Genomic DNA, 26,279 nt, shown 5'->3' on the forward strand with positions numbered 1-26,279 from the left:
CATCCTTTTCTAACTAGCTCACGGTGCCCCTTTTGATGCCACATTCCAGACACCTTCACCTGCTCTTCCGCCGTAGTTCGTCTCCTCCGAACCCAGGCACATAATGCCACCCCATGCAAAGCTCGTCGCCAATGCTCTATCTCCTGGCGACGGGTGCCCACTGCGGCCCAGTCTGCAGGATCTCACCCGCGTCTGCAGCATCTCCCATTCGCGCGCGCGGATCTCACCCTCGCGCCCGCGGATCTCCCACTCGCGCCCGCGGATCTCACCCTCGCGCCCGCGGGTAGCGCCTCCGTGACCGAGCTTGTCCCTCCACCTTGGGAACTCCTGTCACCTTCTCATTTAATTGAAAACGTTTTTTGCTGAAATAAACAGGCTCGGCGGATCCGTGCACCCTTGTGCCCCCGAGGCCTCGCGCCAGGGACCCGGGGATCAAACGAGAGGGCTGTGAATGGCACGTGGCAAACGCCGGTGCCAGGCGGCCTGGCTATGATTATTATTGTATTATTATTATACAGTTATTATTATTACAGTTATTATGGATTTGTTGTTTTATTATTAATATTATTATTACTTTATTGCTGTTGTGTTAATATTGTTCTTAGCAATAATAATAAGACCTTTTTGAAATACAGCTCTAATATGAAAGTTTTGGGTAATATTGATAAGCAATGTAAACTAGTACCAGATGTTACTAATAATCAGTTCAACAGCACTCCATTTATTGCTCCCCACACGTGGAGTTTGCAGCAGGGAGTGCTCAACTCGCGGAGGCATTCCGCCATTCATTTGCAAACCCTCATGAGCGTGGCGCGCTTACCTTGCAGACGCGCTCACCATCTCTGGTGCTTCTAGGCGCTCCCGCAGCCAGGGCACCATCAGACTGCAGACGCGCTCACCATCTCTGGTGCTTCTAGGCACACCCGCAGCCAGGGCACCATCAGACTGCAGATGCGCTCACCATCTCTGGTGCTTCTAGGCACGTCCGCAGCCAGGGCTCCATCAGACTGCAGACGCGCTCACCATCTCTGGTGCTTCTAGGCACACCCACAGCCAGGGCACCATCAGACTGCAGACGCGCTCACCATCTCTGGTGCTTCTAGGCACACCCACAGCCAGGGCACCATCAGACTGCAGACGCGCTCACCATCTCTGGTGCTTCTAGGCACACCCGCAGCCAGGGCACCATCAGACTGCAGACGCGCTCACCATCTCTGGTGCTTCTAGGCACACCCGCAGCCAGGGCACCATCAGACTGCAGACTAGGAGGCGGAAGAAAGTAAAAACAAAGCAGCAGGCCTTTTCAATCTGCGGCACGGATGGAACAACATCAGGACCCCCCAACCACGCCCCAACTTAGGAAAGAGTTGAAGAATCCCCTTCTTGAAGGACATCACAATATATTACCGTCCGTGACCCAACGTCCACTCCTATTACTCATTGACCTTCAGGCTGGCCTTTGACACTGTACAGTGCCCCACTGACCTGTGACGTGGGTTGCGCTGTAGAAATAACACACACATACATAATACATACATTTAACTACAGACAAGGGTTGTTATTTACCCAGTCAAGCCAATACTCAAATATATCTCCTCCCGCCTCCACTCCTAAATGGGGTGGTAGAAGTGAGGAAACAGGACAAGATTAATCCCTGGCCACACCGGCCGACTACTCCATGGACAACGGACCCACTGTAGTAGAGGCCCCTTCAGCAGTTGGCTGGCCTTATCATTGGGGCAGACCCCCTGCGCTTTCCAACGCACATTTTCAATGGGTCATGTCTCTGTCTTGGGACCTTGTTTCTTCCAGTGTGTTCTTTCATACTTGACTAGCGTTCAGTCTTTTTGTCCTCTTAACTTCTTCGGCGCGTCAGGAGTCACAGTGGAGCTGTGCTCATGACGAGCTGGGCTCGTCATAACGGCCGCGCTCCGCCCACGCACGATTGATTTCCTGCCTGTGCGGGCCAATTATTCAGTCGGCGGATTCGTGACGAGCCCAGCTCGTCATGAGCACAGCTCCACTGTGACTCATGACGAGCTGGGCTCATCACGAGCACCGCGGCGCAGCGCCTCACCCCCACCCCCGCACCGTGGGGGAATTACCCCCTCAGCGAAGGGGTTAACCTTCCACCGATCTCCCTGGTAGCACTGAAAGGCTGGGACTAACAGATTGGGGGTGCATGTCATGACCTTAAGGGCATAGTGCCTCCCCGGATTGCAGTAACATTTTCTTATATGGTGATGTCATTCATATAGAGGATGCATGAGTCACCTGGGACTTTTGAGCACATATGTATACAGACCTTTGCCGATTGGTGATATCGTCATTATTCCCATCAGGCAGTGGGCAGAGAATGGCAGAAGGTGTGTCCCACATGCAGACAGGCAGCCATTTTTATTTAGGTTCAGAGAATAAGACCTCCAACAGCACTTACTCAAGTCAACTGCTTACCAAACTGTTACATAAGGCGGTCATTAGGCAGCCATACTGATTGAAAATGGCATACATACCCCGCTGACTCACATACTAATGGCAGATTGTGTACAAATGTTAATTATCAGTAACAAGCTCCCCAACGCCAGTCCTTCCAAGATACCACAAAAGACCAAAAACATTATGTAGCGAAACTCCCTCGTAGACCTGGAGGACTGGTGAAGTATCTACAAAGTATGGACTAGTCGGCTTCACAGTGAATGGACTCCTAGTCTGTGTTTGTTCAGTGAGTGTCCAATATTTCTCATGCTAGGCATAGAGTGGTGCTAGAACCACATCTTTACTTTTGGAAGTATGTTCATACCGTACGCCACACCTCTCAGCACCACAATCTGCCGTGTGCATGGTGCTGCTTGACTTTGTGATAGTTACTCAAAGGCACATAGAACATCACAGCCTGCAGTGTATCAGAAGAGATGAACTGATGTCTTTGTAATCCGTACTCTGTTTCTTCTAGGTCGTCGGCCTCCTCCTGCCGGGCCAGACATTGGCATCGACTGTTTTCTGGCAGGTAAGTGCCCCCCCGCCACCACGCTCCAAAGACTATAAACACTTCATTATTGAGTCTCCGCAGGGTTCAGAAGCCTCTTTGTGCAAAAGAGTCAGTGGATGAGGTGTGTGTCGATCATCGAAGGCTCCTAATTGCTAATTACAGTGGTTTAAGTTGCTTGTCCTCGCCCTTGTGAACCAATGTATGATTCGAGCTTGAGAAATAGCTCTGTCGGCCATGGCGGGAGACGCAAACCTGAGTTGGAAGTATAAAAGCCTCCCAATATCCGCTGCTGGTCTCTTTAATACTTTATTTACAATTTTCCATACAGTTACACAAAGTATATAAAATATAATTTTGCAATAGTACTCCTTATAAAATCTATTAAGTGTAACCTATATTTTCTCTATAACGAGGCACAATTAGGCGAACAAGGTGAAAAAAATCACCATTGAACCGTATAATATACACATCTATCCTATATCTCTTGCAAAAATAGATCTAAAATCCACTTCCCTCTTGCTTAATGCTTTTCTTCAAAGGCTGGTAATAGGAATTCTGACACCAGATGGGTATCCGTGCCAAAAGAAGCAGCTGTTCTATAAAACATGCTGGCTGTGTCTTAAGTATCCTGTATGAACGAAAACTAAGAGTTCTGCTAGACCAGTGTTTATTCAGAAGAGTCTTTTTTCCAGCTCAGTCATGTTTAGACCTCTGATGGGAGTTGTGGTCTGACTTTTGATCCTGAGGCAAGATGCTTATTCATGAAAAATGTTGGGAGTTCAGTTGACTTATTTATGGACACGATTCAGAAAAGGGGGTGGTGATGAACAGAGTGTCTGAATTAAGCAGACCACTCTTACCCAGTCCAAAGGTCAGGGCTTGATCCATCACCGTTATTTATCTCACTGCCCCATCCCAGCTCAGAACCTGGCTATATGCAAATTAGTCTGTCCCTGGCCCAGTGCATCATGGGAACAGGGCAGACCAAACTACCAAGCCAATTCTTCACCAGAAAGGAGACAAGCTACCGGGGACCGGTTTCTGGCATTTCAGCCTCTTCGGCCCGGCTTGCTTGAATCCTGATGGAGCAGTGAGAAAGGGACTCATGTCTGAGTATACCCTGCCACACCTATAGTGGCCAAAAACGATTCAGAAAAGGGGGTGGTGATGAACAGAGTGTCTGAATTAAGCAGACCACTCTTACCCAGTCCAAAGATCAGGGCTTGATCCATCACCGTTATTTATCTCACTGCCCCATCCCAGCTCAGAACCTGGCTATATGCAAATTAGTCTGTCCCTGGCCCAGTGCATCATGGGAACAGGGCAGACCAAACTACCAAGCCAATTCTTCACCAGAAAGGAGACAAGCTACCGGGGACCGGTTTCTGGCATTTCAGCCTCTTCGGCCCGGCTTGCTTGAATCCTGATGGAGCAGTGAGAAAGGGACTCATGTCTGAGTATACCCTGCCACACCTATAGTGGCCAAAAACGATTCAGAAAAGGGGGTGGTGATGAACAGAGTGTCTGAATTAAGCAGACCACTCTTACCCAGTCCAAAGATCAGGGCTTGATCCATCACCATTATTTATCTCACTGCCCCATCCCAGCTCAGAACCTGGCTATATGCAAATTAGTCTGTCCCTGGCCCAGTGCATCATGGGAACAGGGCAGACCAAACTACCAAGCCAATTCTTCACCAGAAAGGAGACAAGCTACCGGGGACCGGTTTCTGGCATTTCAGCCTCTTCGGCCCGGCTTGCTTGAATCCTGATGGAGCAGTGAGAAAGGGACTCATGTCTGAGTATACCCTGCCACACCTATAGTGGCCAAAAACGATTCAGAAAAGGGGGTGGTGATGAACAGAGTGTCTGAATTAAGCAGACCACTCTTACCCAGTCCAAAGATCAGGGCTTGATCCATCACCGTTATTTATCTCACTGCCCCATCCCAGCTCAGAACCTGGCTATATGCAAATTAGTCTGTCCCTGGCCCAGTGCATAGTGTTGTAAATTATTTATGGACACAGCCCGCCATGAAATAAGGGTCGATTCCCAAACGTCTCCTTAACAAAAATATGTTTTTTTTTTTAGATTTACACCTAAGATTGACTGGCGAACATTTTCCAATCTGTCACAGTCCTAAAACCTCAAACGAGTGCACATGAAAGTCTATAAAAATGTACATTGTTGTGCTTGCTCTTGTCTTCTGCCATGTGCAAATGTGTGGATTTTCTGCCTCGTGCAAATCCCACTGTGGATATGCATGGCTGAAATGTACATTTGCACAATTATTTTTTCAATAATAGTTTTTCAATAGTTTTCCAATTGTGCTCTTTCCTACAGAACACGGTGTGTGCCCTTACACGTGACAGTACAGTATGAAAAGACACTTTTTACATCCTCCATAGCGTCAGTTATTTTTGTATGTAACAAGAAACATAAAAGCTTGTGAGTATTAATTGCAATTTGCGTGGCCGCCCCCTCACCGGGTCGCCCCCTTCTGCCCCTCCTGCTAAACTTACGAGGGACCATCGCAAATGCACTTTGTGGTGCAAACGTTTCAGCTCTCCTGAGTATGTGCATCGTGAAGTACAGTCCTGGATTGTAAATAATTGTAATGTTAATTGTGTTCCTTAGTTACACTCACATGCACACAAACATTTGAAAAGTGTGCCCTGAAGGAATTGATGTTTCCATCCATTGAGTTAAAGCCAAACAGAGGGCCCTGGGAGAGTCTCTTGAGGAGGAAAGGCGGGCTGGTGAAAGCCACAAGAAGCATAGTTACTGTTTCTGTAGCTGATACTAAACATTCTCTAAAGTTTAACATTCCAGAGTGTGGATTCATCAACACATTAAAAGACACATTGCAGTAAGGCTCGGCTGGTGGCCCACAGGTTTGGGCTGGTCTGTTCCTATTGGAGCAGGACAGAGAGCCTCTTTTAGATCTTGGGGGATGGGTTACTCCATCACATAACGGTGACGGATATCCCGTCGACAGAAATCTAAATCCTGTAGGGTATAATGGCATTTATATTTCTCCGAAGAGATATCCGTCACCGTCGTAACGGAGTATCCCGTTCGCCAAGATCTGCCCAAGGACCTATTCTATTCTATTTGGTTGGTGGGGCAAGAAAATGATGGAATATAATGCAGCCCTGGTAATTACCAGTTTCTCAAATGAATCCAAGCATAGCACTCTTCACTTTTTTTGTTTTGAAGACCGGGTGTTTGCAGGGCACGTATGAGCTGGGCCAAGCTTTGACCCATTGTTGTGTTGGTGTAGATACTTTTGCATAAGGAGCAGCAAACTTCCACGTGGCACGGAAAAGCGTCAACTAACCTCCTGCTGGGGTGGAAACAGTGACCGTATTTAATGCATGAGAGACCAAAGACCCTAAACGGAATATGAAGCAACCCACCTCCAGTGAGAAGGTGCTAACCCGTCTTAAGGGGAAAAGACCTCGTCTTAGCCTACTTTGGAACGCACCCCGAAAAGAGACTTTTAGTTGGGGTTTTCAGGTTCAAATGTGGCAAACAGTGTGGAATAGTGATGGCTGGTGGTTGTGGAGATTGCTGTGTTTCAGATGATTAGGAGGCCTTCATTGAAATTGCAGTGAAAGCACCTGACCATGTCCTCTTTTTCTGAGAGCATTAATGAGCCAGAAGTCCACCCATTGAGGACCTGAGATCGTATGAGCTTGAATGAAGCGCGCAAATGTATTCACGAAGACAGACAGACGAGAGGCGTAAAAGACTGTGCGCAGTGGAATGAACCTTGAAATAAATGCATCCTGTGGTCTGGAGCACGTGTGATGTTATGTTATTGCAGCTTATAGAGCGCTTGGTTACTCCATTCCGGAGTGTCCTCGCGCTGAATTCCTACAGGCTAAAAATCATAAGGAGAACTGAGCGAAGTACAACTAGAGGGTGAAAGATTTGTTTTTAAACTGCCAGGTTTTGAGGTGTTTCCTAAGAGCTGCTTCTGACGTCTCCAATCTAAGATGCAAAGGTAGAGACTTCCACTGCTTTGCAGCCAAGTACATGAAGGAGGTGCCCGATTGGTCAACCTGGTGTTGCCGTACTCGGCTTACATGGTGGCGGCATCGCGTGAAACTATGGAGACATGATCTGGAGCTTGGTGAATACTGGCCAAAAAGAGAATTACTGAGAGTGACATAAAAGTTTTTGAGAGGGATGCCGCCCGCACAGAATCCCATTGTGGTCCGGAATTATCACCACAGACTAAAGGACTATTATACAGAAGAATTAGCCTTGAGGAAGTCGCAGGACAACATCCCTATGTGCGACGAAACACGTGTTGGCTGTTGGAAGCTGTTGTGAAGGCCTACGTGAATAAATACTGAGGAGGAATTACTTGATCATATTTGTGTCTTATTTGTTATACACTATGGACTGGTTGTTTTAGTCTAATTGGGAAACCTTATCTATAAAAGACGCGTGCTGGGAAGTAAACTCCACCACACAGGGTGGTATGAATGTATCATAGGCCGGAGGTATTTCGACCCCTTGCCCTGTAATATATTGTGGACCTAGCAGAGGGCTTTGAAGGAGATCCTCTCCTGAATAGGGAGACAATGGTGAATATCCTGGGCTTGTCAGGTGGGTGCATATCTAGGAATATTTAATAGCTGCTTTTTGCATCCGCTGTGGCATGCAAATGCTCCTTTTCGATGCCTCCCGATAGGGAACATTGCAGTAGTCTAGCCTGGATGTCACCAAGGTCTGGACTACTGATTTTTTGGAGGTGTCTGGGATGATTCCTAAAATCTTTTTAAGCATTTTTAAAATCCTGAAACACGTGCCTGGGAGGGTAGAGATTTGGTCAGGGAAGGATAGTGTGGGTCAAACCACACGCCCAGATTTTTGTCTTTGTGGCTAGGAGAGGTTGAGGATCCAAATGTACTAGGCCACTAGCGGGAAGACCAGATGGAAGGTTGTTTACCTATCACTAGGATGTCCGTTGTATTGGCATTTAGTCTGAGGCAGCTATGCTTCATCCAGTTTGCCATGTCCTCTAGGCAGCGCATAAAGTCCTCTGCCACTTGGCCATTGTCCTGAACCAAGGTGAGGATCAGCTGTGTATCTTCAGCATATGATACCATCTGCACCCCATGTTTGTCCAAAAGGTCTGCCAGCGGTCGCATAAATAGGTTGTAGAGGGTCGGGTTCAGTGCTGCGCCGAGGCTCGCCCTGTTATAGCTGTTGAGTAGTCGAGGCATAGGGTTGAAGAGCAACCTGAAAAGTATGTTCCTCCAGACAACTCGCCAGCCAGCCCAGTGCCGTGCCACCTATACCTGCGTGATGTCATCTGTCAAGAAGCAGACCATGAGAGACTTAATCATATGTGGCGCTCGGGTAAAGCATGACAAGAACTGCTGTTTGGCCTTCGTCAACCCTTTTGCCGATTGAGTCCGATGCCTAAAGTAACACCGATTGAATGCTAAAGGAAGCTCTAAAGCCAGACTGTGTCTCATGAAGAAATTAATTTTCTTCCACAAACTGCTTTAATTTATGGTTGACAAATTTCTCTGCGATTTTGGCAAAGTAGGGTAGAAGTGAGATGGATCTTAGATTCTCGGCCACAGTGGATCTGGGTTTGGCTTTTTAAGTAGGAGAATAACCACGGCGTGTCTCCACTCTTTAGGGACTATGCCAGAGGGGAACGACAGATTAAGCAGCGGGGTCTAAAGGAGATCCAGATTTGACTGTGAGCATTAGGCCACATGTGTCAGACTCCGAGATAGGTTTTAAATTCAGGAGCATCCACCAGAAAGAGGGTTACCAAAGGTACGTGACTTGTTCTCCTTGAACAGAGGACAGAGGGTGCTACACCTTCTATTGGGCTCATAGATTGATTGCATGCATGTTTCCCCTTGTCTGTGTGGTTTACGTTATCAAAGGTAGCTGAGCTCCTGCTGGTCATGAACAGGGCATACAATTTTAGCTCATTCAGTTTTCATTACTTGTGAACGGAGGATTAGAACCTCTCCCGCCACCCCAATCTTTGAATTACTTTATAATTCCTTTTCATTGTTTTCCTGGATGCGCTTCATATCTCAAGAGAACTCTTGATGCACATGGCTTGTGTCTGCAGATGGCTTCATGTGGAACACACAGGATCAGATTCTAGAACCCTAGTGTGTAGTATGTCTTGGAGGATGGTGGATGAGAATTCCTGTTCTCTGACCTCCTGTAGGATCCCTGTTTGATGGATGTTACATGTGTTTGATTTCTCCTATGTGCTTCATGATGCTGAAGCAAGGACTCGTGTCCGACTCGCGATGGATTCTAGCACTTCCTTCATCGATGGATTGTAGCGCTTCCTTCATCTACACTCCCTTGATAGACTGTAGACAAGATGCATGCTGTGCATAAGATAATAAACTAAGAGTTGCTTTTTGGTTCCTCTTTGGGTCCTTGGTTTGTTGTTTGCTTCCCTGCATTTGGGAGGCACAGGAGCAGACCAGGCAGAGCAGGAGATCTTAGCAGCTCTAGTTCATACTGCCTTTGGGTGGACTTAAAATGGGACCCCCTGAAGCCCTGCCATACTCCATGTCTCTCTGACAGCCAATGCTGGTGAACCTTGGTGTCTGGGCATCAGAAGAAGAGCACAGGTGTCTATTTTGTGTGTGTTTTTCTGCGCGTGCCCCTGAGGAGTGGTGCTCTCTATTCTTCAGGCTCAGACCTCACTGAGGCTCTTGATGCCTGGGGACTGGAGATGTATTTGTGTTGCTTGGCTCTTCATCGAGAGGAAGAGGTGCAGCTTACACCTCCGGACAGGTGCGATTGGCCTGGTTAACAGGTGGCAGCTCCACCGTTCCCACTTGGAACGTGTGACTGAAGGTCTCTCTTGCTCATTTGTCGCTCCTTCGGCACATAACAATTTGTCGTTTCGCGAGCAGCGAAGGTGTGCTGGCCTTCCCCACCGAGGGCTCACAGGAATAGGAGAGACCTGTGGCGTTCACAGGAGTCAGCCTCTCCCACAGCCAGGGGTATAATTGGATCCCACCGAGATGCCCAAGGGGTTCCAGCTTCACAGGCTGCATCCTGCTCTCCCAGTGTCCACTTATCTTCATAAACAAGGCGCGTCATGGGTTCAGCGGCTGCTGCTGCGCCCTACAGAGCAAAAAAGCACCATACACTCCAGGTCTTGCTGCGCTTTGAACTATATGCAAATTGTGTACAACCAACAGATTTCAGCAAGGGCGACCCTCTCGGCATGGTTGGTTTTTAAGTCAATCTTATGCGCATAGAACGTGAAATTGTGACTTGTAAATAAATATCAATGTAATTTTATGAGTGGAGATGCCAGTACGGTTGTGAAGTTTTTGGCAGGTATGCATAATGCAAATGACATGTGGTCCATGGATCTAAGGCACTCTTCCATGCAAATGTGGTAGATAGTGGCAAAGTTGCAATGATGTGGACATTCATAGGGGTTCGCAGTGCAATTCCAAAACGTATCTGTACTGCAAAGCTTACACCTGCATGAACCAGGCTCAAATGGTGCCAGTGTGGGAAAGTATACTCTGGTCAACCATTTTTAAAAGGGCTTGGGGGAAGAAAAGACTTTTCATGGAAAACCACAGCGATTAACACATTTTGGGAATCCACCACTCTATGCTTCTCGAGAGGTCGGTGTAGGTTGGGTGATTATGCTCAAATGTGTACGTATATGTTAATGTTTGCACATGTGGTTACTGCTAGGAATCTACCTAGAATGCTTTTAATGAAAAAATTAACAAATCGTATGCATAAGCTAACGTGTCTAAATGTCGGAGTAAATTATTAGCTAGTTCCACAGTACACGTGCCCATGTACATTCCCATTGGATGTCTAATGCACCTCGTTCTTTGTGTTTTTAAATGAGTTACACCTGTATCCTTTGAATTTGCAAGTGCAATGCTGTGAGTAATGAGTGATTCGCATGCACCATCAACTACACTTCACCCGCCTTTCAATCTTCAGAGCGAATCAGGGATCAACTTCAATCAATCTAATGATGTTCTGCACCTCTTTGTAGTGGATCTTTCTATTGGCCATCGCCAGCATCAGTGGCGCCCTCTCCGTTTCTTCAAGAGGCTGGCGACCTCCGCTGAAAGGGCGTGTCTGGCTAGGGTCATTCAATGATTATATGAGTGCAAGTGATGGGCATAGATTGAGCAGAAAGGAAAGTTGTTATATGACTACTTAAGCATGGAAGGACAACATTTATTTAATCATTTACCAGATTATATTCCAGCTCATGATGAAGTACGTGGCATGTATCAAATTGCTGTCAAACAAATGTAAATATATTTTGAGGGGCAGATTAACCTTCTAGTGTATAGTCACACATAGTTCACCAGAGGACAAGGGCCAAAGAGCCCGTCGAATCATATGTCCTTACTCTGAAAGTTCTGGCATCTCTTGCTGTGAGTTCCAAAGGTTCACCTCTCTGCTAATCCTTGATCAGCGAGTCATCAGATGCAAACAAAAGAAGGTGTAAGGTCTTTTACCTTCGTCCACAAATCCTTCTTTATATAAAGCAGTCGGCAGAGACCTAGAAAATTCACAAGAAGATGCCAAACAGCTGTGACAGTTCCCACATGCACTTTTTCCACTCATGAGCAACAAATTCAGAAAGCAATGTCCGAACTAAATGAGGTCAGACAAGGTAGAAAACAAATTGTAAAGGTGCGTTACACGTGTAGCTCATTTTCTCATATTTCCAATGAAACGAGTTGCCTTTGACCAGGATGGGAAGTGCAGTAAGCGTCCTACTTTACTAGAAAGACAGAAGAAGCTAAGAACTCTACTAAAGAATTGTTCCAAACGATCATCAAGTTGACAACGGGCACAAAAAAATCACCACTGACGCGAGTCAATCTTTATGCAACACCTTGGCCAACTTTTTCCTACAAAAAGTGGAAGCGGTGCATAATAGGTTCACTTCTTCAGCCCCTCCTACCTTCAACGACAGGTCCTGTACCACCTCATCAGATGAGCGGGAAACTGTTAGTGATTTGGTTATACCCTCTCTAGAGGAAGTCACCTGATTACTTAGATTCACAACTTTAGAGTCCCCGCAGGATCCCTGTCCTCCAAGGGTTGCTGAGCTGGCGGCAGGGACTATTGTATCTAAGCTAACAAGCATATTCCATCCAATGTTTAAGTCTGGCTTGTTTCCATCTATCTGGAAGAAAACCGCTGTACTGCCGCTTCTAAAGAAAGCTTATTTGAAACCCAGGGATCCAAAGAGCTACCTCCCCATCCCCTGTCTACCGCTGCCAGCCAAGATTGCCAAAAAAATTATTAACAATAAACTTGTAGAGCACAATCAATCTAAGAATCTCCTGGAATCCACTCATTTCGGCTTCCCCAGAGCCCACAGTACGGAGACAGCACTGATCAAGGCTACCAATGAGATCAGGCAGGTGATCGATCGGGTGGAGGTGCAGCCCTCATCCTGCTTGATATGTCGGCAGCCTTTGATACGGTTAATCAAGGGCTGCTGCTGGATCGACTAGCATAAATCCAGGTCACAAGCCCAGCCTGGGATCTGCCGAAATCCTTTCGCCCTTCCCTGCGTGGTCCCTCAGGGGTCCTCACTCAGTGCAACACTTTTTAATATTTACGTTACCCCTGTGGCTGACTTAACAACATCCACCGGTTTTCCCCAGACTTCCTATGCAGGCGACACCCAAATTGTTATCTCCCTGGCCAACGACGATACTGGCACAGGGTCCAGAGTTTGTGACTGCATGCAGGCAGTCAACACATGGATGGACATGAATTGCTTATAACTTAATTCAGGAAAGACTGAAGTTATATTGCTTGGAGCCCAAACCTCCTTTTGGACCCCGTCCTGCTGGCCGCAGGAAATATGTTCTTTACCGACTCCTGTTAGGAAGACCCGCAACCTTGGAGGTCTGATTGATGACAAACTGAGCTACACTGATCAAGTCCATGCTGTGATGTCATCTGCCTTTTTCACCATAAGGACAATAAAAAGCACATTACCATACATTCCAGTAAACCTTCAAAAAGCACTTGTCACATCACTGGTAGTGGCAAAATGAGACTACTGTAATGGTCAACTTCTCACTGCACAACAACACAAATTGAATACATTGAAAACTCCGCAAAATGCTGCAGCCAGGCTTCTGCTGAAGATGCCAAAATATCACTCTGTGTCCAAATCAATAAAAAACCCGCACTGGCTCTTTTAGCTTTAAGGCGCTCTGCATTGCTTACTAAGCACTTAATGATCTAGCCCCAGATTTCAAATGTTAGACCCCCAGGAAGGACCTTACGCTCGGCCCCTGCCAAGTTAGCAGTTGTCGCAAGGTTCAAGCGGGCTGCCTGGGAGGTAGAAGGTTTGTGGTGGGAGCCACAGAAAGGCCTGGAATGCGCTGCCGCTGCACATCAGAGAGTCACCCAACTTACTAGCATGCAGGAAAGCTCTGAAAACCTGGTTATTGAAGACTGCGTAGCCTCCTTGGCTTTCCTTCTTGTTCTTCTACCTTTAAAGATAGCGCCAAGACACCCGCGGGTAATCAGGCACTCTAGATAACTAACTAACATAACAAAGTGGGCCATTTCAGAAACTGTTTTTTCTTGGGGTTGGGCGGGGGGGGGTGTAAATGTATGTACATCCCAAGTGTTTCTGGTCAGAATCAGGGTGAGGATTTATAGGATAAGTTGAATGAACTAGTTCTGTCTATGCAATGTGTGGTGGGCTGTACTCACAGCGTTGTGAAAAACTATTCTGATCACTGTGTTCCCATTATGATTGACAGCAATGAGATTGATTTGCTGGAGCCAGAATCACTATTGTTTCACTAGATTTGTACTAAACATCTTGCCGTGACAGATACTGCCCCGCGATGTCACCACAGCAGCTTTTGTAGGGTGCAAGATTGATTTATTGGGATAGTTCTATTCAGAAAGAACAGAAAAGAAAAAAGGAAAACATTGTGTGGCAAAGAAAGGGATAACTTATTTCGATGGTGGCCCAGTATGAAACCTGATGAAAAATGCCCTGTATCATTGGTCGATGCTAATACTGAGTGTAATATATTTCAGAAGTTCTGCAAGGTGTTTGATAAAAAGCTGAACCAGGTGAAAGATTTTGTTCACACTGTCAAGGTAAAGGAATATGCCAAACTGGCCACAAACTGAGTGACCACTGTTCTGTGCAGTGTTAGAGTCTACATCACATGGAAGAAGTAGGTACATTTGAGCCAGAATATGGCTTTCTCTAATAGTTTTGAAGATTTACTCCTAATCACGGATATAAGACGCCATAACACAAAATTTGGGTGAAGAGCTTTCTTCTCTCATTGATTGAAAAAGCAGAGCCTGATTTAGAGTTTGGCCGACTGGTCACTCCATCACAAAGGTGAGACATATTCCATCTGCCGTAATATAAGTGCCACAGGATATAATGCGCTTGTAATAAGGTGGAGGGCATACCTGACACATTTTGACGCAGTATTACATTCATTAAATTCTAAATCTGAACCCTAATTACAACCATCGGACAGGCCAAATGGTTCACAAACTTGGACAAATGAGCTGCTTACTCTCAAGGAGAGCTTGATAGACCATCTCCCCGTTGATCGACCTTCCTGATGCCGCATGGTGTGTTTCAGGTTTGCCGTGCGCCACTGGGCCTGGCCTCTGGTTCTGGTCTTTCAAAGATTAATGTCATTCAATCTCAGGACTCTGGATCGTGTTGCGCGTTTTCAGAGGATGGAGTTTGAACAAGACAGTGCAGAAGGCAAAGTGCTATGAAGTGTGTTGGCGAAAGCTGTAACATTGAGGAAGAATAGGTGCATTTGCAGGATCGAGGTGCGGGAGGTTGAATATATGGGTCATGTACTAACAGATAAATGAGTTAGTAATCCCAGACCCGCATTGACAGCATTGTGAAGGTCCTTCGTCCCACAGACAAGAACCAATTGGGCTCTTACTTGAAGCTGCAGGGATTTCATTTAAAGTTCATGTTTCAAGTTGACCGAACGTTTTAGACCCCAGCTAAAACAAACTGTGAATTTTTTATGGTCTAATCTTTTCCAATTTAATTTTGATCAAATCAAAAAATGTACATCACCAGCCCCGACCTTCAAGCTTATGTTGAAGGACGTAGAACATTTATAGTGGGTGCCAGCCATTATAGAATGGTAGCGAGTCGGTCTCAGTGGGAGGGCGAGTGTGAGGTTACGATGGGTTTTGCATCAAGAACTCTGAAATAAGTTGAGAGGAGATATTCGGTCATAGAAAAATAGATGCTGGGGTGCGTCTGTGGCATAGAAAAGTTGAACATCTACTTGTGTAGAAGGTTACTGACCTCTCTGTCAGTGGGATAGTGAGTATGAGGTTACGGCTGGTTTTGCATCAAGAATACTGAAAGCAGTTGTGAGGAGGAAATCTGTCAAGAAAAATGTAAATCCTACTTGTGGGGAAGGTCATTCACCTTGAGTACGGACCATTGTCCTGTGGTCCACATTTTGTTTGGAATAAAAATTTAGAAAGCTACTGCTAGATTATTCAAACGCTATATGAATTTGTTAGAATTCATTTTTTCAGTATAATACATTATTGGTGGTAATAATGCAAAAGAGACATTTATGTCCAGACGACCTACTTACATAGAAACTGACTCTGATGCCTGACAGGACACTACAGTGGAAGGTATAATTGGCAAGGTTAATGGTTCGGAGCTGACATGGATGAAAGGAGGCCAGAATTAAGTAAGGATGCCATCTTGACTGACGCTGTGAGGCTAGCGTCTATTGGATGCGCTTAGAAAAAGAATTGAACTGGTGAGTTACAACCAGCGACGGAACTGTCATCTGAAAGTGGATTTTTGGCTCGTCGAGGCAAGTTGATCCCACCAAAAGGTTTCAGACAAAGGATTCTTGAACATGCGCTCTCTGCGTATTTAGATAGGAGTATTACCAGGGCTGGACGATGACATTGAAAGACTGGCGAAAGAGTGTACACAATGCAATGTGAGTGAAGAACATTTGGAAACAGCTGTGCCAAGTACGGCCTCAGTGATCTGTGCAGATAGGGCTTGTCAAAGAGAAGGTGTGGAGGTCATCGGGCTGTTTCATATTTTGCAAGACATTTCAGGTAATTGACAGTTATGGTTGGTCACATATCTAGTTGGGAGGAGGTTATGGGGGCTCTGAACCCACTACTCAAAATGTCATCAGATTTTTCCTGGGATATTTTTGCTCTTGAAGGCATAACTGAGGATATTTTAACTGATTATGGTGTTCGGTTCGCATCAGAAGCAGTGAAAAATGTCCTCCTGAAATGTGGTGTCAAACTCTTAGTGACACCTCTCTATCATCCGCAAGCTAATGGAAATATCAAGTGGTTTAATAAAGTACCGATGGAGTGCATTCAGAGTGCGTACAGAGCAGGTATCCACAGTGTTGACGCAATAAAGGACGTGTTGGCATATGGGACAAATCCACATGTCGTGCCAGGGAAGTCCCTATTTGAACTGATGTGGGATGACAAAGATCGTCCATTTTATGTCCCTTCTGGATAATCAGTGCGATGGGGAAGAAGGAGGAATCAGTGAATGGTGCAGAGGCCAAACAAACAAGTAACAAGATGAGAGTCAGGAAGTGTGATTTGGAAGTATCAAGAAGATGAGTATCTGCAGCATCCCACAAAGAAGTTGGTGATTGGGTGTGGACAAAGTGTCCAGTATTGGTAAACAGGGTTTATCCAGATTCAGGGAACCCACACAAGTTCGAGTACAAAAGGCAATGCAATCTGGGTAATAAATGGCCAGTGGTGGCGTGTTGCCCGGATTGCCATGGTACAATGGGTATGCAGTTCTTCTGGCGGAAGTGATGTTATGAATGATAATGATAACATTATGTCAGCCCTCAGATATGCATTCATGGTAGACTAAAGTCAAATGTAAAGGCCAACACCAAAGATGATAGTGCCGTTTCTTTTCCTCTCCGCAGCTGCAGGAACAGGAGGATTCCACGGAAATTGATGAGCTTATGGTTTATTTAAGGTGCAAAAGAAAACATGTTTTCTTCTGTAACACATTTATAGGATTTTTCATTTTGGAATGATACTTTTTTTTTTTTTTACAAAAAGGGGGTGGTGTGCGGTATCTTGTCTTAGTGTATGTTCTATGTGATGATTGGTCCAGTCAACCTTCTTTGGTAGAATGTTGGTTGGTGGAAGCGGAGTGCTCCAGGCTTTGGGCCTGGACCCCCTTTGTACACACAGCTACTTTAAACCCAGAGTAAAACTGTGGAACAGCAGAGAAAACTGGATTCTCTTCCTTTTCTAGTAACCTCACGTGTCCCTGAACCTTGCTTGCTTCTACTCTGCAGCCGTCCTCCTCTCTAGCCACAGGGAAGGGCTGTTCCTGCATTCTCTATTCCCTGATGCCCACACCAACGTGCCTTCCATGAATGGCCAATAATCATTGATAAATTCCATTGTCTTGCATCTGGAAATCTAATTTTCCAACCACAACGTTTGCCGAGCAATCTTGTTTGAAATCTGTGACTGTTAACAAGCCTACTTTTTAAATCTTGTTTTCCTTTGCTCTTTCTTGTAGTGGCTGAATCAGAGTCACAACGCCTGCGTGAACTATGCAAACCGCAATGCAACAAAGGTGAGCCTACTTTTGAAGAGTGTGAGCCATCCGTTGAGCAGCAGATTGTGTTCTAAAGAGGGATCTATATTTGTGAAGAATCCTGTAAGGGTATGTTGAGAGAGGAAAGTTTTGTAAGTGCATATCATTTTTATTCAAGGTCTTTTTTAGGTCTTGCCTACTTGACAACACATGTTCTGTCTGTAGCGAGAAGTATTCAAACCTTATAGTAGGCTTAGAGCTTTGCTTGCCAATTGCTACCATTGGTTGGCTTCATTGTCATTCTCATTTCCTTGCTTTTTTTTGAGATTCTTTAGCTTGTGTGGTGTTTACTTCCTCTTCCTGCATTTTCACTCCCCTGAAGCATGGACGCATTACTTGTCTCCTTCCTCTGCTCAGTTCTCAAGCACTACTTTTTTTGTTTTTGTTTAAGGACTCCATGAGGGTGCATGTGTTTTTCAGCTGTCTTCCTCGAGTACTTCACCCCCTCCGCATCGCTCATGTTGCTCTTACTCAGCCTGTGTGCTTGAAAACACCCCCTCCATGACGCACTCACCCTGTTGTCCTTCTCCCCCCACATTGCTTTCTCGCCTGTGTGCTTCCGCCCCTGCTCCACGTTGCACTCTTTTTCATTTGCTCCCCCCACGTTCTTTTCTGTCTTGCTTCTCTCCCCGCGCCCTCTGTGTTGCTTCCTCAGCCTACTCCTCTTCCCCAGCCCTCATGTTGCTTTTTCACTCTCACCTTTTGTGGTTTCAACACCCCTCTCTGTGTTACTTCTCCCCCCACCCTTGTTACTTAACTACTTTGCTTTGTTTACATATCCAACTCAGATCAGTAAACAGAAAGAAAAAAAGTGTTGCATGTCATTTTGCAGACACGCGCACCAACAATACAACATTACTTTTTTTCTCTTAGCCATGCTGCACAGCATCGGGATGCTCTACAGCATGGCTAAAACCATCGGCAAAGCCAATAGGTCTCAAAGGCTAGATCTATTGGCCTTGCCTATGCTTGTTATTTCACATCCAAAAACAAAAGTTGATGGACAGAATGCAGAACAATGTCATACATTCACCCCAGTACAGAGATCTGGGCCTAAATCCATCGTTTTTTTGCTCACCACACCACCCCAAATCAGACATGGCCATATGCAAATCAGCCTTGACCCTGTGCCTCATGGGAACAGTCCAGCCCGAACTGCCAAGCCATGTCTTCCTTGGGCCGGAATCAAGCATCCTAGGACCGGTTTCTGGCTATGAGCCGTCTTCAGCCAGGATAGCTTGACTCCAGTGGTGTGGAGAGCATGGGACTCACGTCTAAGCATACCCATCCCACTCGGGTGACAAATACAAAAACAAAAGTTGTTTTTGTTATTTCACATCAGCATTAAGCCTACTGCAATCCCTCCAGCTTCTTCCTCCGCGCAGTCACTCTTAAGGAGTCCAAACAAGGCCGAAGCTGGACTGTGCTAGCTTTTGTTCCGGTTCAGAGGTGACATGGCTTGGTGGTTCATGTGGGACTGTTCCTTTTAGAGCATGGCCATGTTTGATAATCCAAAGGCAGACCCTCTCCTGAAGTGGCACTGTGTGACACAAAAAAAGAAAACGACGGAAGGGAATGTGGCCTAAAATAATTACCAGCGGCTGAAAGTATTTCTTACAATCCATCCATAACTTTTTGTTAATTTCTCAGTGGAGCAGCCAAAAGGCAGCATAATTCCCCTACGAAACCAAAAAGAAAATTAAAATTAATACTTGTTTAGGTTCCCGTGCAACATATACGCCATTTTACACCTCTCGGCCTTAATGTTGTGTTGCTTACATGTTAAATATTTGTTCTAATTGTTCTTTGCAAATAGGGGAATACTGTTTTTTAACTGCACTCGCTACTTATGCGGCTCTTTAGACATAGCGTCATAGTAGAGTGTGTAATCGCCGGCCCCGTGTGCAGTGGTCTGTGGATTCTGTGACGTCACTGGTGGCGAGTGAACTTTGAAAGTAGTGGTGTTTAAATGTCTGCCACGGGTAAAACTGAGGGAGTTGAGGAAACCCAGAGTCCTTTAGAGGGAGTTGGCAGGATTCGTCCTATAGGAAATGTTTTGTCAAGAATGCCCACCTTCTGCCAGGGAGGGCTGGGGTTGTGCCAGTCATAGCCAGAATGTTGCCTGTAATGCCCACAACATGTCAGGTAGTGGCCAGTTATGCCGTGGATAATCAGCCAATAATAATTTCAGTGCCATTAGACAAATTTGGGCCTCTATTCCACCGAGCAAAGCCGGAGAGTTCCCAAGAACTCTCATTTTATGGAAAGGATGTGATATCATAATGCCAGGGGCAGCCAGAATGTTGCCACGATTTCCCCCCATACGTCTGGAAAGGCCACTGTTTGCCAAATGGCCACTAGGGTTCAAGAGTGAAGCACTATTACACCCGGGATTGCCAATGTGCTGCTGAGTGTGCCCCTCTAAATGTTGAAGATATGCCACTGATAGGCCAGGACAGATAGAACGTCATCAAAGTGTCCTGACTATATCACCGGTGGCCACTGGTCTTCCAGGGAATGCCTGAATGCTGCCAAGAATGCCCCCAGTAGATGACTGCATTGCCAGAGCCCCAGCACTCCACTGAGTGCCACCCATCCAATTGCCCACCGCTGGCATACACCAGCCAAATCACATGTAAACACGAACAGGTAGACAGCTTACACACACATATACAAGGAGATATTCATCCCCTGTGATCACTCACACAAGTGCAAACACTCACAGACATAAAAAACACCCAGCTGGAGCCCTCTGTCCACTGAGTGCCACCCACCCGCCCAGCCAAGTGCCTGCTGCTGGCATACACCACTCAAAGTAAATGTAAATTGATACTTGTATAGCGCACTACTCACCCGCAAGGGTCTCAAGGCGCTTGTACGAATACCGCTGTGGAATCCATCCTGGCTTTCCCTGTGAGGTGTCCACTCCTGGGCACCCCCAAGGTGGAGGCCAGGCATCCTTAGCGTTGTGGGGGCCGTTGTGGAAATTAAGCAAGCTATTGCCCAGAGGTGCAGAGTGGGACTCCATGATTGGAATAGGCACCGAGGCGAGAATTATCAGGTCCGTGGAATTTTTGAGCCCAAGTTCAAGTTCATGCATTTATAAAGCGCACTACTCACCCAGAGGGTCTCAAGGCGCTGGAGGGAGGGGTTTACTGTTTATCGAATAGCCATGTTTTCAGTTCTTTTCTGAAGGAGATGTGATTCTGAGTACGGCGGAGGTGGGTGGGGAGTGAGTTCCAGGTCTTGGCAGCCAGGAAGGAGAAGGATGTCTGTGAGTGTGTGTGAATGTGTACACATGTGTGAGTGCTCACAAGGAATGAGTATCTCCTTGTATATGTGTGTGTCTACTGTCTGCCTGCTTGTGTTTACATGTACTGTGGAGAAGTGTGGCTCAATGGTTAGAGCGGCAGACCCTGATGCAGAGGTCTAACCCTGGTCCTGGGCTAGACCTCTGCATCAGGGTCTGCCGCTCTAACCATTGAGCCACACTTCTCCACAGTACATGTGAACACAAGCAGGCAGACAGTAGACACACACATATACAAGGACATACTCATCCCCTGTGAGCACTCACACATGTGCACACATTCACACACTCACAGACATGCACAACGCCCGGCTGCAGCAGCTCTCCCCGTTTAACTACCAAACTTTGGTGGTGAATCCTGGCTTATGACGGATCTGCATGTTGTAACCCAACCAAGAGCGACTGTATGAGGGATTTTCTTGCCATGAGCGGTATCCACGGGAAGATCTTTCTAAGAATCTGCATTATTCCGAAGCAGGTGCCTGACAACGTCTTCAGTTTATTATCGATTCCAGTGCCTAAGTCCTTGGCCCATCTATTAGGGCAGGGCGCCACTCCTAGTTCTGCTGGCCACCATTCTGGGGTCCACAGTTCCTCAGCTTCACCAAACCGCAGTATCTCTGTTTTGATGGAGTTAAGCTGGAGAAAGTTCTTGCTCATCCATAGGGCTATGTTAGACATAGAGTTTTTAAACTTTACTTTGGTCGCTGCCGGGTCTGCCTCTATAGGGACTATCACCTGCATGTCGTCTGGTACGATGTAGTCCCAAACCTGCAGCTCCTGATAATTGAGGCTAAGGGGGCCACGTATATATTAAACAAGGTGGAACTTAAGATGGATCCCTGTGGGACCCCCTTATCCACCAGAGTGGTATGTGACACAAAGGAGTCCAGCTGGACACATTGTGTTCTGTCGGTCAAATAACTTTGGATCCGTTTGAAGGCCATGCCTCTGACACCAACCTCTCGAAGCTTATCCAAAAGGATACGATGAGAGATGGTGTAAAAGGCCGCCGATAGATCAAGGAGAACAAGCATTTCATTATGAGCTTGACTAAAAACCCAATGGGAGCAGAAACAGGAGTTTTTGCGTTGCATGGGAATTAACAATCATTTATGTAAAAACCTGCTGCTGGTATTATTTCGCACGCATATTTCGGTTGGTAAAACCTGCAGAAAAGTCTATGTGTAAATAAATCTGAAATGGGCGTATGCTGTGCAGGAATCAATGCTGATCCACTGATCCCTACTGGCATTTGCCACTGTGAGGATCAAAGCACAAAATTCCACCGGAAGTTGCCCACGGGGTAGACGAAGCTCCAAGCGGGGAGGAGTGGGAGGGTGGGGATTCCGTCATCCTCAGAACCGGCACATAAGGTGTGAAGGGGACTATGCAGAGGTTAAGTATCTATTTTTATTTTTTTTTGATTTAGTGACATAGCTTCTAACATCTCAGTTCCACGTTCACTAGATTTCAGTAACTTCATGGCAAAGCTGGGTGTAAAAACAACAAGCCAACCGTATTTTGTCCTGTTAAAACAAGAATGGCCTATGTTTATGCAGGGCCTAGGGTTTCTACTGGTTTATGTAGGACCTAGGTATTATGCTGGTTTATACAGGGCCAAAGCATTATGCTGGTTTACGCAGGGTTTAGGGATTATGCTGGTTTATGCAGGACCAAAGCATTATGCAGGTTTATGCAGGGTTTAGGCATTATGCTGGTTTATACAGGGCCTATGGATTATGCTAATTTACGCAGGGCCTATGGACTATGCTGGTTTACGCAGGGCCATGGGAATGCACTGGTTTCCGCAGGGCCTACAGACTATGCTGGTTTCCGCAGGGCCTAAGGACTATGCTGGTTTATGCAGAGCCTAAGGATTATGCTGGTTTACGCAGGCTCTATGGATTATGCTAGTTTATTATGCTGGTTTGCAGGTCCGAGGGTTTATGCTGGTTTACGAAGGGCCTAGTGATTATGTTGGTTTACGCAGGGCCTAGGGATTACGCTGGTTTAGGCAGGGCCTAGGGATTATGCTCGTTTGCGCAGGGCCTACGGACTATGCTGGTTTACGCAAGGCCTAGGGATTATGCTGTTATATGTAGGGCCTACAGATTACTCTGGCTTACACAAGGCCTATGGACTATGCTGGTTTATGCAGGGCCTATTGATTATGTTGGTTTACGCAGGGCCTAGGGCTTATGCTGGTTTACGCAGGACCTAGGGATTATGCTGGTTTACGCAGGAACTAGGGATCATGCTGGTTTACGCAGGACCTAGGTATTATGCTGGTTTACGCAGGGCCTAGGGATTATACTGGATTATGCAGGGCCTATGGACTATGTTGGTTTACGGAGTGCCTAGGGATCATGCTGGTCTACACAGGGCCTGTGGATTATGCTGGTTTACACAGGGCCTAGGGATCATGTTGGTTTACTTAGGGTTTAGGGATTACGCTGACCTGTCTCCTGCTCCATTAGAGTATTGAGCTCTGTTTAAGATGTACTGGCCTGATGCCTCCCAATGAACAATCCATGAACAGTGAGATCAATACGGACTTGCATTCTCAGCCCGAGTGGATGAAAAATGCCACTGCAGGCACCTCGCTGCCCAACAAGTTTATGACGAAGCCTTCAATCACCCGCCACACCGCAGGGCCTAGCCGGGCCCCTCAGAGGGTCCCCTGTTAGCGGAGGCTCCTCGGAGCACTGGCCCTTCCATCAGCTGACGTCTGCCGCGGACACCCGTTTCTCTTCCCTGAGGGACAATAGTTCTTCCTGTGGTTCAAATGAGGCCATTCGACGTGCCTAGTCATGTTTCAAACCGCTATTTTTTTTATTTATTTATTGAATGTGATTTTATATAGCGCGAACTTTATGTAAAGTATATACATTCATGGCAGCTGAAAAACATGCAAGGTGTGGACAGGTAAGTGTGGCTAGACCGCTCCTAAAATAAAGTTGTAGTATGTTTCTATTGGTTCAGTGGGTATTCTTTGCGTTTTTGCCTTTTTCAGGCACTTACACGGAGCTAATCTGCTGCACAGTCATAAGAGTTTCTCTTCTGTAGCGCCAGTGCTGCAGTAGAGGTTGTATTTTGTATGCCCCTGCCTCTGCGGGACGCTCATGTCTTTTGTCTCGTGAAGCCTCCGTACATTGCCTGGAACCCACTCTATGTGCGCAGCGCCCACCGGTTGTTGTGCCCGACCGTGTCGTCACTTCCGCCGACGCTTCCGCTGCTTCGGCAGTTTGGTGTCCCCTGATGCGTCATCGCAACCAGACCAAGGAGGAGCAGGTGACGAACCACAAGGCTGGGCGGCCATCTTGTACTCCCCCTCTATGCTACAAATAAATATATGAAATACAAAATAGGTATATATTAGTAGAAATGTGTATTGTGCTAAAGCATTGTTCATTTTGTGATTCTAGCCTTCTCCAACGTCGAAGTTTATCCAGGGCTACTTGGGAGCCGTGATAAGTGCTGTCTCCATTGCTGTGAGTAACTCTTTCATTTTCACTGTTATGGGAAATGATTGTGTTGTGTGCTCCCTTTCTCAATCCCTGACTGCCTCTCATCATTGGAAAGATAAACTGTGGGCCCCCCTTCTCTATGAGTCCACTGCCAACCTGCCACCACCACAGCAGCCGCGCAAGGTTACTGGTCCTGTTTAAATACGGTCAAAGAAGGGTGGCCAAGGCTTTTCTTTTCTGTTCATTTCATAAATACTCGTATTCTATGGTTCAATAATCTTGAATCAGCGTTCATAACATGCTATTTTTTAGGGCAAAGCCTACCAGACAGGATAGCTGTCTTGTTGGGGACATGCTAGCAGCTGACCTAGGAATGCTTTCTGCCCACTGCTTACCATTGGCTTTGCCTTTTGTCATTCAAATTTGCTTGCTTTCTGTTTGCTGGCTTTCTGTTTTAGGCTGTCCAGCTTGAGCTAGCCCCCCCCCGTGGAGCATAGCCTGTTTACCACCTCACTAGGTGGCTCCTTGTATTCTTCCACAACGGTTTGCTTTTTGGGAACTCTATATTAATTTCTTTGTGAACGCTTTATGAAAATCACCCTCAACTGCACTAAAAAGCAAATCTTCCCAATGAAGATTCACTGTACCCCCTCGATCCTTGACGGCTCCAGCCTAAAAGGGAAAGCTAAGGTGCTAAAGTATTTGGGCATCTGGTTTGGGAAAGACCTACATACCTCCGTCGCAATCAACAAGAGTAAAAGACTTTTAAAAATTATTGACCTATTATCCTCCAGGTCCCCCAAACTCTTAACTTGGTGATGCATGGCGCACTTCTCGAAAATGATGACAGCCCCCCAAGTCAACTTTCTTTCAAGTGTGCTCCCCGTAAACTTACCAAACCATTTATTTCATGCATTAGACAAGGCTATGCCAAACTTTATTTGGAAGGGGAAGAGGCCTAGTATTGCCGATCCCACCCTAAAACTGACCAAAACCAGAGGGGGCCTAAACATGCCTGACTTCCATAGATATCAGCAGGCTTTTCAAGCAGCCCAGGTTAACTGGTGGCTCAACAAGACCATAGACTCAGTGGCGAAACGTTTGATCACCAAGTGCTGGAAGCCCCCTGACCCCACAATCATAGGAATGTGGAGAAACTCTATGCCTACCTGGGCCACGGACACATTAGGACTTCGAAAGGTCCCTCTCGCCACTATCTGGGATGCAATCCTGGCTGCTTTGACCCCCCACCCCCGCAAAGAATGCAGAGGAAGCTGAGACCTGACCCACATAGACCCCTAAAGGAAACAAAATGGGGAGAATCGCGCCCATATGCGTGCCCCATGACACACTAGTAATCGCCACCAGAACGCAATGACGCTTAACATCAACCAGGAGGCGAGGTCTGGGGTGGGTGCACAGGAGCCAGTCCCATGTTCCATACCCATGATGTATTATTTTGTCCCGGTTTAGTTATAATCCGCCTCCACAGCTTAGCCACGTGCAAATTCAAACATAGGTAGAAATATAGACACCAGGCATGCCCAAATACACAGCAGATGACTGGCAACATGACGCAAACCCATAGACTGCCGCAAAATAGGAAATAATGAACCAAGCGCATTGAATTGGAAGAAAGCAATTAACACAAGGGCAAAACGCAAATGAACCACAGTGTTAGAGAGATTATGTTTGATAAAAAGTACAGTAATGCCTATGTACCCAACTAATATGTAACATAATGATTAGCCGGTTGAACAAATCAAATACGTTTGTTAATCCACAAATATCAATAAAAACAGACTTAAAAAAACAAACAACA

The 26,279-nt window shown here is 46.3% G+C and overlaps 1 protein-coding gene across 2 annotated transcripts in view; it reads left to right on the plus strand.

Moving 5' to 3' along the window:
• Positions 1-26,279, plus strand: part of SFXN5 (sideroflexin 5) — a 1,158,373-nt gene that overhangs the window by 478,968 nt on the left and 653,126 nt on the right. For both annotated transcript variants that reach the window (XR_013606958.1, XM_078674489.1), the window contains exons 7-9: positions 2,954-3,007; positions 17,600-17,656; positions 24,416-24,481. Coding sequence is in view for 1 of the 2 variants with exons in the window: in XM_078674489.1 (XP_078530615.1) it covers positions 2,954-3,007; positions 17,600-17,656; positions 24,416-24,481 (177 nt within the window). In the remaining variant the exon portion in view is untranslated. The remainder of the gene's footprint in view (positions 1-2,953; positions 3,008-17,599; positions 17,657-24,415; positions 24,482-26,279) is intronic.

This window comes from Lissotriton helveticus, chromosome 2_1 (genome assembly GCF_964261635.1).
Source record: "Lissotriton helveticus chromosome 2_1, aLisHel1.1, whole genome shotgun sequence".
Lineage (NCBI taxonomy): Eukaryota > Metazoa > Chordata > Amphibia > Caudata > Salamandridae > Lissotriton > Lissotriton helveticus.